Raw genomic sequence first — 17933 nt, 5'->3', positions numbered from 1 at the left:
TGTGTTTTTATTTTCATTTATATTAGGCAGAAGATTGTGAAAAGAAAAGAAAACCACATGTTTGGGAATCTTTTTCTCTCTGGATTGTGTTTTCCCAGCAGAACTTTAGGTGCATCACAAATGTCCAAACAAAGAAGGCATACACTCGTCTGAGGTACCCAGACATGTCCACATGATTGCCAACTATGCAGTGGAATAACTCTGAAACTCTTTTTAACTATTTGAAAGCTGTTTGAAGATTAGCATTTGGAAGAGTGATTACTTACCTACAGTAGGTATTTGGGTCAAAAAGTAGGAATAAGTGCTCAGTGAGGACAGTGATTTTGTTTCGTCCATAGTTTGGAGGACTGTACGACCCAGACATCCCTCTTTCATCCTCCTTCTGGAGGATATCAAGGTATATTTTCAGATGTATAATCTCTCCAGTGTGTTCTGGGTCTTCATGTCCAAAAACCTCCACATGGAGGCGACCGGGAGGCAGATACCCAAACCACCTGAGCTGACTGCTTTGAATCTGGAGGAAGATTAAAAGGAGCCCTACTCCAGCCACAGAAAACCATTTGACACCTGATAATATTTTCAGCTCTACAGAGGGGAAAGTAACAACTTGTAAGGTATAAAACGTGTCTTTAAACAGCTTCAGGTGAAAGGAGCTACGAAAAGGAGAGTTTTATTAAACTCGATTTAAAAGTTTGATAAAATACTCCCATATTTTGCTCTTGACTGCATTACTGATTTGGTCAAAACAGACAAATGACAGAAATGAGCAAATTTTTGTCACACATTAATAGTTGACAGGAAATGGAATATTTCAAACAAAGAAGCTAACCCTTTAATTCCTTGGTATTATTTCTGTCTGTGAAAATAAAACTGCAGTTTGGTATTTCTGTAGATTAACCCATTTGTTCAAAAACAAAACATGTATCAGTAATGATGTCAGAATGGAATAAATAAGATGCTGTGTCATTGCCCTCCAGCTAAGTGACCGGCTGACATATCAGGGCCAACATTCTGTAAGTTGGGTCCTCTGAGGAGTCAGAAACGCATCACGGGCCCCAGTTGTACAAACTGACCATAGCCAGCTCCAACGCTGGTTACCTCAAAGCTCCTGTTCAGAAATGTTAAAAAACACCCTCATGACAGTCAATTCTCCATTACTTGGGTAGAGCAGCTTTAATATTTCCAGAACTTTCAGCATAACCTACTGTCTAAGGCACACCTGCCGGCCCTTGGCCTCTTCTCTTCTTTCAGGTGCCAAAATGATTCAGATGAGATGACTGCCTGTTTTTCTTCAATTTTCACGAAAAAAATAAAATGGAAGCTCAGGTTGTCACACAAGAGGAAAAGATGCTTAACACATATTAAATTGCCAAATATTGATTCACTAAGAAGAAGAAATGGAACTCACAATGATGATTAGTGTCGGAGGGTTAGGTCTGTGAGCGGCGTTTAGGAGCAAAGACTTTTCCCAGCAGACATCATACAGACTTTATGACGCCAGTAACACTGATCATCTTATGAAAAGTTCTGTCCTGTTTTAATGAATGAAATAGTTTAACACGTATATTTGCACTTCCTGATGTTAGTCGATGAGCTCAGTACTCTGTTGCCGAGTGTTAAAGAGGAGGATGGGGTAAAAAAAAAAAAAGAGGTGGATGGTCAGAGTGAACCATCATTCTCACAAAGTTCCATCCTTCCTGTTGTCTTCTTCTTCATGTGGGTGGTGATCCATTGATGCCACAGAGAGGCCTGCAGAGAGGTGCTACTGTGCGTTTCCTAGACCTACAAGTTCCCCACAATCCCACAGGACAGCAGTTGCCTCTGCCTGCTTCCAATCAAGCACCATCTGCCTATTTCTTTTTTTTATTTTTTATTTCCTGCACACCATCCCCCACATTTACACAAATACATCTGTAGGAACACCCCCCCCGGTTTAAGTGGGCAACTCCAATTTAAACAGGCCGTCTGATCCCAGCTCTGTGCGTAGTGTGAGGACAAGGCTTCATGGCACAGTTGTTGTTGTGGTTGTGTTCTGCAGAGGAAGCTGCCTTCACCAGGTGTAGTGCCTCTGCAAGCCAGGCCCAGTGGGAGCCAACACGTTGTCTGTGTTTTAATGGACGAGGAGAAAAGGTTATTGTTTGAAATATATTTACATGATGGTAATGTTTCACTCTTGAGCACATAAAATGTGAAGAACTTTCATCATCAACACTTATTTTGACCTGACCTTCCAGAACGTTTTGGGGCTGTTTTTCTGAACATGCACAGTGGTTTTAAGTTTCCATTAAAGATGCAGACGCGGTTTATCTCTTGGCTTATTGCAGTCAGACTTTTGACATTAATATGGTGGGATATCACTTTGATGCAGTGGGTTGTGGCTTTTGTGAGCACTTGAAAATCCCTTTTTGTTAATACTAGTCTCCTGAGTAAAACTTCCATGCATTCCTACATTCTGTGGGAGGCTAGGTAAGGCCTGAGGTTCCTCAGTCATTCATTCTGAATGGGTTGCATTCCTTTGGAACTAGTGTGTGGTAGTAAAGCTTGATTTATGGTCGGTGACACACGCAAGCCCCCCCTTGCGTGCTTGCGTGTGTCACCTCAATTTTCTAAACTTCACGCAAGACGCGAGCACAAGCCACTAGGGGTGTGCAAAATAATCGTCATGACGATGCATCGCGATTCTAATTTTTGCGATCTACTGCATCGATTCTGGACGCCAAGTATCGATTATTTAAAAAATGTTTTTTTTTTTTATGCCTTTAATGATAGGACACATGCAATTGATGCATTTCGCTTCAAGGGATGTTTGCAATATATGTATATATTTTTATAGTTTTATAAAGCCTATGCACTTTTTTTGTCTGTACTGATCATCCCTATTTTGTTATTTTAAGTTTTATAAATCCAATGCACTTTTTGTGATGAGTGTGTCCAGTAATAGTAATATTTGTGTCCAGTAATATTTGTTTTAATGGCAATACCTCCAAAAGTTGTTTCAATAAATACAGTTATGAATTGATTTGCTTTGAGTTATGTATCAATTGAAGACACTATCCAGATCATACTCAGCCAGTCAGCCACTGGTAATGGCTGTATTTTTTTTTTTTTTAAGTATGTTCAGTGAAAATATCGCAATGCATCGCAATAATTCACGTATCGTGATGCATCGTGATAGAATCGCATCGTGGCATGTGAATCGTGATTCGAATCGTGACTTCTTTGCCAATACCCACCCCTACAAGCCACTATCTACATCACATCCGGCGGCATGTTCATCTTCCGGTTTCATCCCCTAATAAAAGATCGCTGTTTTCAAACGCCAAGGTAGAAAGCGAAGAAGAAGAAGAAGCATGAATCCACTCGAAGAGAGACTTGCCGAAGAGGTCCTGGCGGTGAATTTCCTTTCATCGTAGTAGGCTTGTCATTGAAAAAACCCGCTGCTCCACCTACTGTCCTGGCGGTGAATCGCCACGCAGCACACGCAACCGCCGACAAAGCAAAATGAAGCATAAGCGTCTCGAGCCATTAACGCAAGTGCAAGGGCAAGGGCAGTTAAAAGAGGTATAAATCAGCCTTAACTCATAGAAAAATGAAGGTTAGAATTCCTTTTTTTATCATTAAAAGAACTGCAGAAACATCTTGAAGATTTGGAACTAACCTAAAGCTCTTTATTGTAACTGTTATTTACATGCAACATTATTCCTTAGAATTGGTAAGCAACTTTAAGGAAGTACCACTGAGGAAAAGATTGATTTGGATCTGGTCTTGTGATTGGAATGGGAGCGTTGAACAGTGCGTACCTGTACCTGAAGCTGCTCTCCTCTTGTGAAAGTTTGCATGCATGCCCGGAAGCATCACTTGACCCACTGATCCACTGATACTTTGGAGGACTTGGGAGCCTGCCAACTTTTCTCAGCAGCATCCATTGGCAGTTGGTTGTTTTTCTTTGTTCCTGGACTGAAACGCATCACTTCCTGTAGATCCTCCACGCAGGGCTACTGCGCTGCTCCCTAAAGCTGCAGTGGAAGTCTCTGATTGAAGTTCAAATTAAATCTACCGCTTACCACTATATTTCATTTCTTCATGCACAAGATGCATCATTTGAAGATGAGTTTGTTCATTTGAGATTAGTATCCCAAACAGTTCTGATCAGACGGTTGACTTTTCACGAGCTGAAGAAATTTTGGTGTTAATGTTTAAGAACATAAAGATCATGTAATCTAATCTCTTCTCATTTGCTTATATTACTGCAAGACTGAAAGATGACGATGGTCATTAATAACAGAAAAATAGGCTGAGAGACAAAAGTCTAAATGCGCACAGCGTTTGGAGGCTTCAGTGTGAACGTGTCAGCTTATTTCCTGATAAGCAGTGCTTCGTCACCACCTGCACAACATGAGACATCACCAGCATCTTTATGTACACCATGGAGCACACAAGAAAAGTGTGCAGGTGTGTCCTTGGAGAAGCCTTTTATGGGTAAAGTAAGAAAGAAGATGAGACCTAATGAGTCTGTAACCCTGCAGCTCCGTCTTTGCACTAAAGTGTGACTGTTCCTCAGAGCTGTCATATTGTAGAACCTAATAGATCAATGTACAAATGTGTCTCCATATCAGATCAATTTCCAGCCCCCTCTCTCCTTAATAATTGGATTATGATGCTGAGATGAGTTGGAAAGGCTGGTTTTCTTGGAGATAGTTACTGTGTTATTAAGTAGTTTGGTGGGCCTCTGAAAGGAATTCAGCTTGTTCTCATTGACGGTCTCTTAGAATTTACTTTTGGAAGGAAATTGGCAAGCACAGATGTCTGATGGCTGTCGTGTTGATCAGAGCTGCAGTGGACCACATTAGCTTTTTCCTTGCCTCTTGGACATGCTTCCTGTTTTATCCAGCTGTAGGAATATGTGAGGATTCTTCTCAGAGTAGATGCTACAGAGTTGTTTTTGTTTGTTGGTTATTGAATGGTTTTTCCTCTCTGTCTTTCAGTTCAGAAGATGTTCAAAATGAAGGCAGTTTACTGCCACAACTGACGCTCCAGTACGCTGAACAGAACCATCGGTCCTGACCTGGTAACATACGAATGGCCCAGGGAAACCACCAGATTGACATTCAGGTTTTGCATGACCTGCGCCAAAAATTCCCTGAAGTTCCAGAGGGTGTTGTCTCCCAGTGTGTTTTGCAGGTGAGGAGACACCAGAAAAACTCATGTCTACAAAGTAAAGCCTGACTGTGAATTTAATAAACATTATCTTACCGTATGTATTTAAAACAACTTTTGAATTTCTCACAATAGGCTGAGATCTCCTGCTTTTTCCTTTTACATAAATGTTACCGTGTAAGCCATCATAGCTGAGCACACTCAAAGTCTGAACTGAAGCATGTTTGGCTTCATGTCAGCCTGTTTTGTCTAAATGCTTTGTTAGTGTGTATCAATAGCTAGTGCAATACCTTGAAATGGGTAATGCGATAGATTTAGCTGGTGGGTGTGTTTCCTAATGTTTGCTGGTATCAAAACAGAATCCATCATGTTCGATCTGTTAACGAGTACAGAGCGTAGTTCAGGATGGTTTTATTATGGTTTGATGCACGGTGTAAAAGTTATTCTTCTAAGTCTGAAATATAAGTTTATGTCCTCTCTGTCTGTGTTGCAGAACAACAACAATTTAGACGCCTGCTGTGAATACTTGTCCCAGGTCAGTCCGGGCTACCTTTACAGCGAAGAAGGTTTTTCTGAAGACCCCAGCTTCACCAGGCTCCGTAATCACATGACCCAGCTGAACCTGGACTTGCCGTCTCAAAATGTGCATGTGGCTACAGTTCGCGACAGCCTGAGAATGAACGGCAGTCGGACTCTGGCCCACAGCATGAGTGACGGGCCCCTCCAGACAGGCCAGGCCACTAACAGCGACTTCTTCCAGCAGGAGCCCCAGTCAGCCCCAGTGCAGGTTCCCTCCTCTCTCAATGTTTTTGGAGTGATGGAGCCCACGCGTAAACCTCAGCCTCCACAACACCTAGGACTCTACCCTCTTGGTGTAAAGGGAACAACTATTGGTTCCCAGCATACGCCACGATTCAACCCCATCACCGTGACATTAGCCCCTAATCTTCCGACAGGCCGCAGCACGCCTACTTCTTTGCACATACGCGGTGGGCCGCCGTCGGGCCTAAGCAGTCCTCAGGGTAACTCCATTTACATTCGTCCCTATGTCAGCCAGCCTGGTACGACCTGGCAGACCCAGCAGCACGGAGGCAGGCCTCAGTACAGCCCCACTTCTCAACCCCAGCAGCAGATCTACCAAATCTCCCATCCTTCCTCCCTATCTAGCCCGTGGTCTGTTCCTCAGCACCCGTTCTCCTCACATACCTCACAGACCTCTCATGTCTACATGCCAATTAGTTCCCCCACAAATCCACAGGCACCCTCCATTCCTAATACTGGAAGCCAGGCGTCCTCCTCTGGTGTCTCTTCTTGCTCTCCTTCCTCTTCCTCCTCCTCCTCCTCCGTCATGCCTGGCTCCCTGTCTACCATCAGCCAGTACAACATTCAGAACATCTCCACTGGCCCACGGAAGAATCAGATTGAGATCAAACTTGAATCTCCTCAAAGGAGCAATTCCACAGCTGTGTTGCGAACAAGCAGTGGGCCCCGTTCATCTTCCACCTCCTCCTCCTGTCCCTCCTCTTCATCTTCTTCATCCGGAGTGTCAACTGTCCCCACCACCCCTCTGTCCATCGGAGGTCCAGGTCTGAGCCGCAGCCAACCCACTGTATTCATCTCTGCCAGCCCTCCTACTGCTGCTACCACTCCCTCTGAGGAGGCTATCGTGGCCTCAGCTGGCTCTCGCTCCCAACCCAAGTTTTGTGGGGCAAGGAACACAGTCTACATCTCAGCCAACACTCCCTTACAAGGGCCCTCAGGGGCCAGGAACTTGGGGGGACAAGTGAGCATGGGCCCTGCCTACATTCACCACCATCCACCTAAGTCCCGTGCCTCTATGGGAGCTGGCGGAACAGCTTCTTCGCCTCGTGTGGTGGTGACTCAGCCCAACACCAAATACACTTTTAAAATCACAGTGTCTCCAAATAAACCTCCAGCTGTGTCCCCTGGAGTCGTATCCCCAACGTTTGAGCCCAACAATCTCCTCAGCTTACCCTCAGACCACCACTTTGTGGAGCCGGAGCCCCTGCACCTCTCAGACCCACTGTCGCCACACAAGGAGAAGCCGAGTGAGACTCGCAGACTCAGCATGGGCTCCGATGATGCAGCATACACACAAGGTGAGCAGGGCTGGATATCATCTCTGTGCTGGTGTTTGAATCATCTCTCACTCTGTGTGTGTGTGTGTGTGTGTGTGTGTGTGTGTGTGTGTGTGTGTCTCAGAGGGTGGGGGGGGTAGGGTTTTATGTGTGTGTGTGTGTATATAAATTAAGTGTGTCTATATATATTTAATGGAAGTGATAACTGAATTATTCAAACTTTGCTTTCATAAGAAAACACACAGCCTGGCAGACCTTAGGCATTCTAGCTGTCCATCTTTCAGATGAGATTCCACCCCAGGCTTCCTGAAGCATCTCCCAAAAGATGGATTGGCTTGAAGGAGTCTTCTTCCGTATCACACGGTCAAGCTGCTCCCACAACAGCTCAATAGTGTTCAAATCCGCAGACTGTGCTGGCCACTCCATTAGTCAGAGATCTGGCTGACTGCTTATTCTTTGAATATTGCTGACAGATTTTGGGGGTGTGTTTTGGGTCCTTATCCTGTTGTAGGATGAAATTGTTGCCAATCAAGTGCTTTCCACAGGGTATGGCATGGGGTTGAAAAATTTTGTGATGGCTATCCCTCAAAGTCCCTTCCGCTTAATCTACTAGTTTACCACCTCCAAAGCACCCCAGACCATCCCGCTGCCTCCACCATGATGGTATTAAGCACTGTTTTCCTATCTTTTCATTTGTTCTGGGTCTCACAAATGTTCCTCCGTTTGATCCAAAGACTTCAAACTTGGACTCCTCTGTCCACAACACTTCTAGGCTGTGCTCTTCTGCCCATCTCAGTTTTTCCTTTATTTTTTTGGCCGGTTCGGAGATTTGGCTTTTGCACACACTGGTGTTTAACGGGTACTATTCAGTGCAGCTGCCAGTCGAGGACGTGTCTTTGTGTTAAACTACCCACTCTCAGATATTTGTCAACTTGCACAGTTGTGCATCGGGGCCTCTCACCCCTTAGGGGTTAGGGCCAGTTTGTGCTGCTTTCTGAAGGGAGGGAAGACACTTTGTTTCCTCACAAAGAGGAATACCATACTCCCTTTTTGCTCCCTTATTAGTAGAGATGCACCGATCGATCGGCAACCGATCGCAATCGGCCGACAGTGCCCCTATCGGTTTTGATCGGAGTTCTCAAAGTAGATCAAAACAGGCCGATCAAATGACGTTATACATACAATACAACAACAAACCGCTGCCATGTCATGCATTCCCACTTCTCAGACCCAGGTCTCTTAAGGGGCGTGGCAGTCACTACATCGAAAGCCAGGCAGGTGAGGAGGGAGGGGGAGAGTAAAAAAACATCAACACTGAAAATGGTTTTACAATGTGTGTCCGAAAATGAATTTGCAGTTTGCAAGGTGTGTGCAAAGGAGATACCTCGAGGAGGAATGCTACAAAAGAATTTCAACACAACGAACGTGATAAGACATTTGAAAGTTTCTCACATTGAGGAGTTTACCGAGTTTATGGAGTTGGCTGCTGCTAAGGCAGAGAAAGAAAAGGAGCGTGCAGCAACGCCACTAACTCAGCTGACTGTAACAGACGCATATAAACGACAGCACGTCGTTGACGTGAGGAGTTTAAAAGACAGAATAGACAGATTCAGAACAACAGCGACAGGTGAGGACAAGTTTTACTCTGTTTTAGCCTACATCAAGTTCGAGACATTTTTGAAGATGGCCAACTGGGGAGACAAGGAGGTCCGCGAGCTCCTCAGCCCCCGAGCAGAGGACGTTATTTACCGCCACATGTCGGGGACGGTGAAGGATGGACCTCTGCTGGAAGGGCTGGCGAGAAAGATGGGAGAGCGCGGTTTCCCACGCAGCAAGACGTACCGTAAAGTAACATCTCCATGAACTGCATATACAATTGCAAAAACGAGTTCTCAAGGTGTCCCGCCATCGTTTGTTTGACAATTTTGATGCAGACAGGTGTATTTAACCCTACCTCCGACGCATGGCTTGTGTCTACGTCATTGGACACGCCCAGCATTTTATGTGTTTCGTGTGACGCTCTGCCACTAGGCAACACCCCCTGAACTCGGCTTCAGGCGACATGGGTCACCAACACGCCAAGCGTTCACATTGCTCGACGCGGGTCGAAGGTGCAATTTGGACCCGCCAACTCCTTGGCATCTTCTTTTTAAGCTGTTTTGAACAGTTCTTAATAACTCTGTATTCTACCATGGAGGCTTTCTTTTTGATGTTTAGCAACCTTTTCATGTCACTGGTGATTCAGGTTTTTTTTTTGTATTGGGGAAGCTCCTCACTCTCCTCGTGGGAATAATACCCTCCACAGAGAAGTTAATGTAATCACACCTATGGCATTGATATTATCTCCATGTGGTTCACAGACTGCATTCCAGTCTGTGGTCTCAAAGCATCCCTGCAGATCTTCTTCATCCTCCTGAGATATGTTTTGTAGTTTGTACAGTGACAGGTTGCTGCTGAACAATGGGTGCATAGTTGAAGGTGAGGAGAACCAGATTGTGGTGGGATTTTCCCAGTAGAGGATGGGCAGAGGAGCTGCATGCATATTTTACATTTGCATAGAATAAATCCCAACTTTTATTTTCTCTGGTGGAGCAGTTGACAAACTGTTGGAAAGTAGGAAATGTAGCAGAGATGAATGAGTTTATTTAAAGGACAGCATGCAATACCTATTTGTGCTATTTTCCATCCGTAGTCCTTAAAGGGGGATGGGGTAGGGAGTACAATTATTATCATTTTTTTTTTCCTTTCTTTATTTGAAAACAACCTAATTATCAGTGGGTCTATTTTAATAATTTTAATTTGTTCATTTCCGAATTATACATTTTGATTAATTATTATTATATATTTTTTTCCTTTCTTTAAAGAAGTCTTTAAGAAGCCTGATTTTAAAAAACAACCTAATTATCAGTGGGAGCACGTCTGTTTTAATAATAGGTGTATTTTAATTTTTTGGTGAAATCTTTGATGTTTATGCAGGACTTTATGTGTTGGGGGAGTTCATTCCATTCTTTTATAGCTATATATGAGAAGCAGTTTTGTGCGAAAGCGCTTTTTCTTTTTGGGATGGTTCAATTTCCCTGAAGAGCTGATCTGGTTGTTCTTACTGTACGTTCTGAGGCAGGCTGGATGAACTGCTTGAGTGGGGGTGGTGCAGCTCCGTGTAGTATTTGATAGCTAGGTCAGCTTTGATAGATGGCTAATTTCTAGTAGCTCGTACTGTTTTAGGAGGGGACAGATGTGATATGATTTGAGCTTCTTTGCCAGTATTTTTATTGCTTGCTTGTAAACTGATTTTAGGTGTTTAATAGTTGTTATGCTAGCTTGGAATCAACTCATTATACAGTAAATGAAGCAGGATAGAATCATTGCATGATAGAATGTTATTGCTGCTTCCCTGTAGAGTGAGTTTCTGATGTTTAAAAGTGACCAGGCTGTATTTGATACCATTTGTCATTTTCTTAATGTGTTTACGAAAGTTTAGATTGGAGTCTAGGACAACACAGAGGTATTTAGTCTCTTCTGTCACATTAATGGTCTCCCCCCGTACTGTGACTACCGGGTGGTGGCTTAGCCTTGCTTTCGAAAAGGAAACGGAGACTGTTTTTCCAACATTTAGTGCTAGGCGGGAAGAGTCTAACCAGTTGGCGATTGTCCATCGCCTCGGTTAGGGTTTCTGCCACAGTAGTAGCATCTTTGCCGTGTGTGGATACGATTGTATCGTCCACGTACATCTGGATGTTAGCGTTGGTGCAGACTGAGGGTAGGTCATTAATGTATAGGCTGAATAGCAGTGGCCCTAATATTGACCCCTGTGGGACACCAGAATGAGTTTCTGCGAGTACAGACTTGGTGTCATTAATTTGTACACATTGCTTGCGCGTGGCTAGATATGAGCTAAACCAGTCCATGACACTGGGGGCCAGGTTGAATTGTGTTTGTTTGGTTAAGAGAACACCATGGTTAACCATGTCGAATGCCTTTCTTAGGTCCATGAAGACTGCGCCCACGACGCCTCCCTGGTCAAGGCTCATTTTGAGGTGTTCTATTAAATAGCAGCAGACTGTTTCGGTCGAGTGTGCGGGGCGGAACCCAAATTGAGCGGGGTGCAGCAGATTTTGTGATTCTAGGTGATGAATTAGTTGTTGTGCTACCGCTTTTTCAATTATTTTAGAGAGTGTCGGGAGGATAGTAATGGATCGATAGTTGTTAATGTCGAGTGCACATCCACCCTTGTGGATTGGGGTAATTACGCCTATTTTTAGGTTGTTGGGGAATATCCCTTCAGTGAGTGACGAATTTATAAGTTGCCTAATAGGGGTCACAAGGCTATGTTGATTCCGTTTTAGGTCGACGGTGTCTATCCCATAGATGTCTTTTGCTTTTCAGTTTGAGAGTGAGGAGAGAATTTTCAGAGTGGCAGCATGATTAATCGGACTAAGGATGAGTGGGGGGGAGTGGGACAGCTCTGTGATATGTCTCAGCTCACGTGGGTTGCATTGATGTTCTATTGATGAAATGGGCATTAAATGCTATTGCCACTTCTACATTGTCTGTAACAACTGTTTCTTCAATTTTAACGTGGATGGGTGTTCTAGATGATTCTCTGCCTGTCAGTTTATCAATTTGTCTCCACAGTGACTTGCTGTCCCCTTTTGTTTCGCGTATAAGTTTTAAGAAATAGTTTGGCCTGGTGTGCCTAAAAAGTCTAGTGGTTTTCTTTCGTAATTCTTTGAAAATTAGTCTATCTGTGTTTTTCTGGCTTTTTAGGTATTTTTTTAGCGCGGTGTCCCGTTGCTTCATAATCATTAGTAACGCATCGTTAAACCATGGCAGCTTTTTTAGTTTACGTTTGGGTGCGCTCTTACGCGCACGGCACATCACGAGTTCAGAAATGGTCGTGAGGATGGCGTCACTGGTCCCGTTACAATCGCTGTGTTCAATGTCTGCCCATTTTGCGTGTTTAATGTCCTCGTCTATTTCCTGCAGTGCTCTCTTCGGGACGAAGCATTTTTTAGTGGTGCTTTGCTTAGTATTTTTATATCAGGTTTTGGAAAGTTTTCTGTTCATCAGTGTTGGATTGTGATCCGACACCCCAGTAATCAGGTTATATGTTTTTACAATTCGGTCAGGTTTGTTGGTGAGGACTAGGTCAATTGGTGTCTGCGAGGACTTAGTAATTCTTGTGGTCTTTTCAATCAATTGTGTGAAGCCTGCTTTAGTGGAGGCAGTTTTTAGTTTACTGCGCTTTGCTTTGTCTAGCCAGTTTAGGTTGAAATCACCTAGGATTATAGTTTCCTTACCACTAATTTCCTTAATAAGTTGGGACATCTGGCTGTAAAAGGTGTCCTTTTCGTTTGGTGGGCGGTAGAGGGTTAAAATATTAAAGGACAAGACCGTTTTTTTGACATTGGGCCCTTGATTTCACATTATGACATGATGTTCTACTCACCCCTGCTTGTTGTTGGTAATTTGGAGCTGTTCCGAAGATATTCGAGAGGCGTCTGGCTGCTCTCTTGAGATATTCGGCCATGAAACGGTTTCCTATGGGCAATGTTGAATTTTTGTTGTAAAGTGGGTCTGTGGGCTGTCTGTGGTAGTAGCACGATGATGACGTCAGTAACACCCACTTTACGACAAAAATTCAAAATTACAGTAACCCGGATTTTTTTAAGTAAGCGACGCACCTCCACGTTATCAGTGCTAGTGTACAGTAATTAATAAATTATAAACAGCATAGTTTATGCCTGTATAACATTGCCCATAGGAAACCGTTTCATGGCCGAATATCTCAAGAGAGCAGCCAGACGCCTCTCGAATATCTTCGGAACAGCTCCAAATTACCAACAACAAGCAGGGGTGAGTAGAACATCATCTTATAATGTGAAATCAAGGGCCCAATGTCAAAAAAACGGTCTTGTCCTTTAATGTTCATTTCGTGTGAGAGTCTTACTTGCACTCCTACACATTCAATTGTGCATTGTGGTAGATTGATTGGTGTGCAGATCAAGTTGTCACGTAGAAATAATATCACACCTCCACCTCTGGAATTGCGGTCTCTTCTAAAGATGTTAAAACCAGGGATGGAGACCAGTTCTGATGGTGTTACTGGCATTAACACCATCAGCGTAAATGGCCCCAAACCTCAGACAAGGGCTAACCAGATCATCAGGAGAAGCACAAATCCCACAACCAAGGTGAGGACTACAGAAGCGATCGACACCTCCACACAAAAAGGAATAGACAACATTCTAATCGGGGATTCTATAACACAGCATGTCAGAATGGCAAAGACGGAAAATATAACTTTTTCTGATACATCAGTCAGGGAAGTGATAGATATTTTGCCGACCATTCTGTCTACTCATCCAGATGGCACGAGGATCATTGTCCACACAGGGTCTTTTGATATTCTGAGAAGGAAGACTGGCTCTGAGATCCTGAAGAAAGACTTTTCTCTGCTGTTTGAGAGACTGTGTCACTATGGAGCACACCGGCTCTCCATTTCTGGCCCCATTCCTACTGTGGGTAAAGGAATTGAACTTTTCAGCAGACTTCTTGGCCTGAACACATGGTTGTCAAATGCATGCATCGCCCATGGGATTAAGTTCATTGATAACTTTAATATCTTTTGGAAATGTAAGGAGCGTTTCAGACCTGATGGCGTGCATCCCAATCGAACTGGATGCAGATTACTTGGTGCACACTTACGTCATGCTGTTGGGACGGTAAACCCAAACATGACTGTACAGATTAGACTGAAGGACACAGCAGCGAGGCAAACAACCCCCAGCCCTCCCTCCTCACCAGACCCTTTACTCCACATCACCCAAGGTCTCCAAAGGATGTCTCTATCCCAGCCAGGACTCCAGCGACCACCATCAACCGAGAAACGCAGGGCACCCCCCCCCTCCTCCTCCTCTTACATCATCTGTCCTGGCAGAGCAGGACACAAGGGGATGTGCAGGATGTTCAAGGAGCAGCACAACACCCAGAGTTCAAAACAAAGATACCATGTCATGATGTGTTCAGGGTCCCTGCTATAGAAGTCTGATTTCTGACAGCTGTTCTGAGAACAAGCTGGGACCCAATAGGATTCCTGTATTAGTTAGTAAAAGAAGGAATGGAAAACAGTCAACCTGCTGGGTGAATCTATCTAATCTGTTAACGGTACCACGTACAACTCAGAATACAACAGAGACCGATGTAAAGTCCACAAAGCTAGCCTTACTTAATATTAGATCTCTGTCCAATAAGTCACTGTTAGTTAATGACTTCATAATTTCACACAATTTCGATTTTCTTTTTCTGACAGAAACATGGTTAACAGAGAGCACAAGTGCTACTGTTCTTAATGAAACAGCCCCCCCAAACTTTAGTTTTATGGATAAATGCCGAAATGGGAGGAAAGGTGGGGGGGAGGCTGCCTTATTTAAAGATACATTCCAGTGTAAAGAGATCTCATTTGGTGATTTCACTTCTTTTGAATATCTGAGTTTTATTTTAAAGGGTGTTCCTAAAATCCTGTTCTTAATCATTTACAGATCTCCAGGATACTGTGCAAGTTTTATTGATGATTTTTCTGAATTATTGTCTGTTATTTTGACTGATCCATTTTATCTTGACCGGGGATTTTAACATTCACATAGATAATATGACGGATGGTAATGCCAAAGAATTTTCTTCTGTGCTGGACATGTTTGGTTTGTGGCAACATGTAACAGAACCAACCCACCTTCCAGGTCACATTCTGGACCTGGTCATTTCTAAAGGTGTTGATATTTCTTCTGTTGTGGTTATTGATTTGGCCTTGTCTGACCATTTTTGTATTTTATTTGATTTATTGATCACTCAGAATGTTCAAACAACCAGCTTCTCGGTTAAGAAGAGGTACATTAATGAGAAAACAAGTGGTCAGTTTAGGGACGCCATAACTATGTTACCAACAATCAGCGCCAGTGTTTCACACAGATGTGAAGGCAATGTGTGGTGGTGGTGGGCCACGGGGGGGTAAAAAATTCTTCAAAATAATTCCTTCGTTAATAATTGGTCACACAGAACTTTATTGTATTAACCCATAAGAACCCAGACCCATTTCTACTTAAATTAAAATTCTAAATAGACCACATAGAACCCATTTCAGAATTTTTTTCCAAAATACCACCCCCCACTGTCAGAGATCTGTAATGTGACATAGGCTATATGTCACATTGGGACTTAAGAACCTGGATAATTTCTCCATCAAGGAAAATTATGGGGGACGTAAGGATGTGTGACACCTGTGTCACGGTGGGTGACACAGGTGCGGCTTATCTGCAGATTTTCACATCTTCATTGTAAACAAATTAATAACATAGCTAATTACACTGGTCGGACTGTTCAGCTGTTTCAGACTAATACCTCCGGTTCAAGCTGGTCCTCATCATCAACACGCACGTCTCTCTTTCAATCGCGGAAAATATTTTTCAATACTCATCTGGATTGAAGCGGCAAACATTCAGTGTAAGAGTTTAAAAAACCTACTTTATTTGATACACAGCTGCTAGCGTTTTGACCTCGACAAACCCAACTACTTTTTTTTTTTTTACGGCAAACTTGCGACTAGTTAACTTTATAAAGAAGGCGTAATCGCTTGTTTGCTATGGGACGGGACGGGACGACATTGTATTAAAAATATAAAATATTTTTATAGGACTTTTTAATGTGTGATTTTATAAAGGTGCGCGTGATACCAACCTTTCGTGAATTCTTTCGGTTGAGCTAATCTAACGCGACGCTGAAGCTAGCAAGCTTCCACGCTTCCAGGGAAGCACGGAGGGGAGGGGCTGTGTGTGTGAGTAGGCTATGCAAGAGAGACGCGAGGGACAGAGAGACGGAGGTAGAGCAGGGAAATGAAATGCAGCTTAACGAATATGAGTATTTTTTAAATAGCGTTAAAAAAAAATAATAACGAAACGCAATATGTGGCGGCCGGTGATTAATCTGTGGCGCACCGCCACGAATTAGTCTATGTGTGGGAAACACTGAGCGCAGAGTCGGTTGAAGGAATGCTGGATCATTTCAACTTAAAAATTTTTAATGTAATGGAAGCTGTTGCACCGATAAGAATCAAGAGCACCTTGATCAAACAGAAAACCCCATGGAGAAACACCACTACGGTCAAAAACCTGAAAAGAGAATGCAGGAAAGCTGAACGTAAATAGAGGAAAACAAAGCTTCAGCTTCACTATGAGCTGTACAAAGAAAGCCTGCGTAGTTATAACAATGAGCTGTGCAAGTCCAGACAGCTGCATTTATCTAAAAAGATTAATAAGAATGTCAACAATTCTCGAACTCTGTTTGCTATGGTTGAAAAACTCACAAATCCTCCTAAACAGTCAAACCCAGACCTCCTCTCCACAGAGAAATGCAACGAATTTGCCAACTTTTTTAGCCAAAAAATCAAAACAATTAGACAAAACATTAACGCAACACAGACAAACAAGAAAACTAATCTGTGTCTAAAACCTAGACATAACTCTGATGTTATGTCACAATTCAATATTGTAGATTAAAAAATCCTAGAAGAAACAGTTGGGCATCTGAAATCAACAACTTGCACTCTGGACATAATACCATCCGACTTTTTAAAAACTGTTTTTACCTCAGTAGAAAGTGATCTCCTACGAATAGTTACCAGCTCACTGGCATCAGGCATTTTTCCCAAGTCACTAAAGACAGCTGCCATTAAGCCACTCCTAAAGAAGAGAACTCTAGACGCCTCTATGATGAACAACTACAGACCTGTCTCTAACCTCTCTTTTATATCTAAGATTATTGAGAAAGTTGTATTTAACCAGCTCAACGACTTTCTGAATGAAAGTGGAAGTCTTGATAACTTTCAATCAGGCTTCAGACGTCATCACAGCACTGAAACAGCTCTGGTCAAAGTGTTAAACGACATTAGGTTGAATACTGATTCTGCTAATGTTTCAGTCCTGGTTCTGTTGGACCTCAGCGCTGCGTTTGATACTGTAGATCATAGAATCCTGTTGCACAGGCTGGAAAACTGGGTTGGACTTTCTGGAGCGGTCCTTAACTGGTTCAGGTCCTACTTAGAAGGCCGGAGTTATTTTGTTACAATTGGCAGCTATGAATCTGAGCGAGTGGCCATGACTTGTGGAGTCCCCCAGGGGTCAATTCTTGGACCTCTTCTGTTTAACTTGTATATGCTCCCTTTGGGTCAGATATTGCAGAATTTTAACATCAATTATCACAGTTATGCAGATGATACACAACTTTATGTGTCTCTGTCACTGGACGACTGCAGCCCAGCAGACGTACTGTGTCAGTGTCTGGAGGAAGTAAACACCTGGATGAGAGAGAATTTTCTACAATTAAATGAAGACAAAACTGAGATCATTCTGTTTGGAAGCAAAGAGAAGAGGGTCAGCGTTGGTAAATATCTTGAGACTCGGGACCTTACAATCACTGACCAAGTTGGTAACCTCGGAGTGTTGATAGACTCAGATCTGACTTTCAGCAGCTGTCACCAAGGCAGCTTTTTACCATCTCAGAAACATCAACAGAATTAAAGGTTTCCTCTCCCAAAAAGACCAGGAGAAACTCATCCACGCGTTCATCTCCAGTAGACTCGATTACTGTAATGCTCTTTTAACTGGACTTCCCAAAAAGAGCATT

General features: G+C 43.2%; 1 protein-coding gene across 4 annotated transcripts in view; it reads left to right on the top strand.

Moving 5' to 3' along the window:
- tab2 (TGF-beta activated kinase 1 (MAP3K7) binding protein 2) overlaps positions 1-17933 on the top strand; it is a 57766-nt gene that overhangs the window by 28502 nt on the left and 11331 nt on the right. For all 4 annotated transcript variants that reach the window (XM_075458523.1, XM_075458522.1, XM_075458520.1 and 1 more), the window contains exons 2-3: positions 4986-5181; positions 5651-7277. In XM_075458523.1, coding sequence (XP_075314638.1) covers positions 5080-5181; positions 5651-7277 — 1729 coding nt within the window. In that variant the 5' untranslated portion in view covers positions 4986-5079. The remainder of the gene's footprint in view (positions 1-4985; positions 5182-5650; positions 7278-17933) is intronic.

Source organism: Odontesthes bonariensis, chromosome 24, assembly GCF_027942865.1.
Source record: "Odontesthes bonariensis isolate fOdoBon6 chromosome 24, fOdoBon6.hap1, whole genome shotgun sequence".
Taxonomy (NCBI): Eukaryota; Metazoa; Chordata; class Actinopteri; order Atheriniformes; family Atherinopsidae; genus Odontesthes; species Odontesthes bonariensis.
This window is presented reverse-complemented; position numbering and strand designations above follow the sequence as displayed.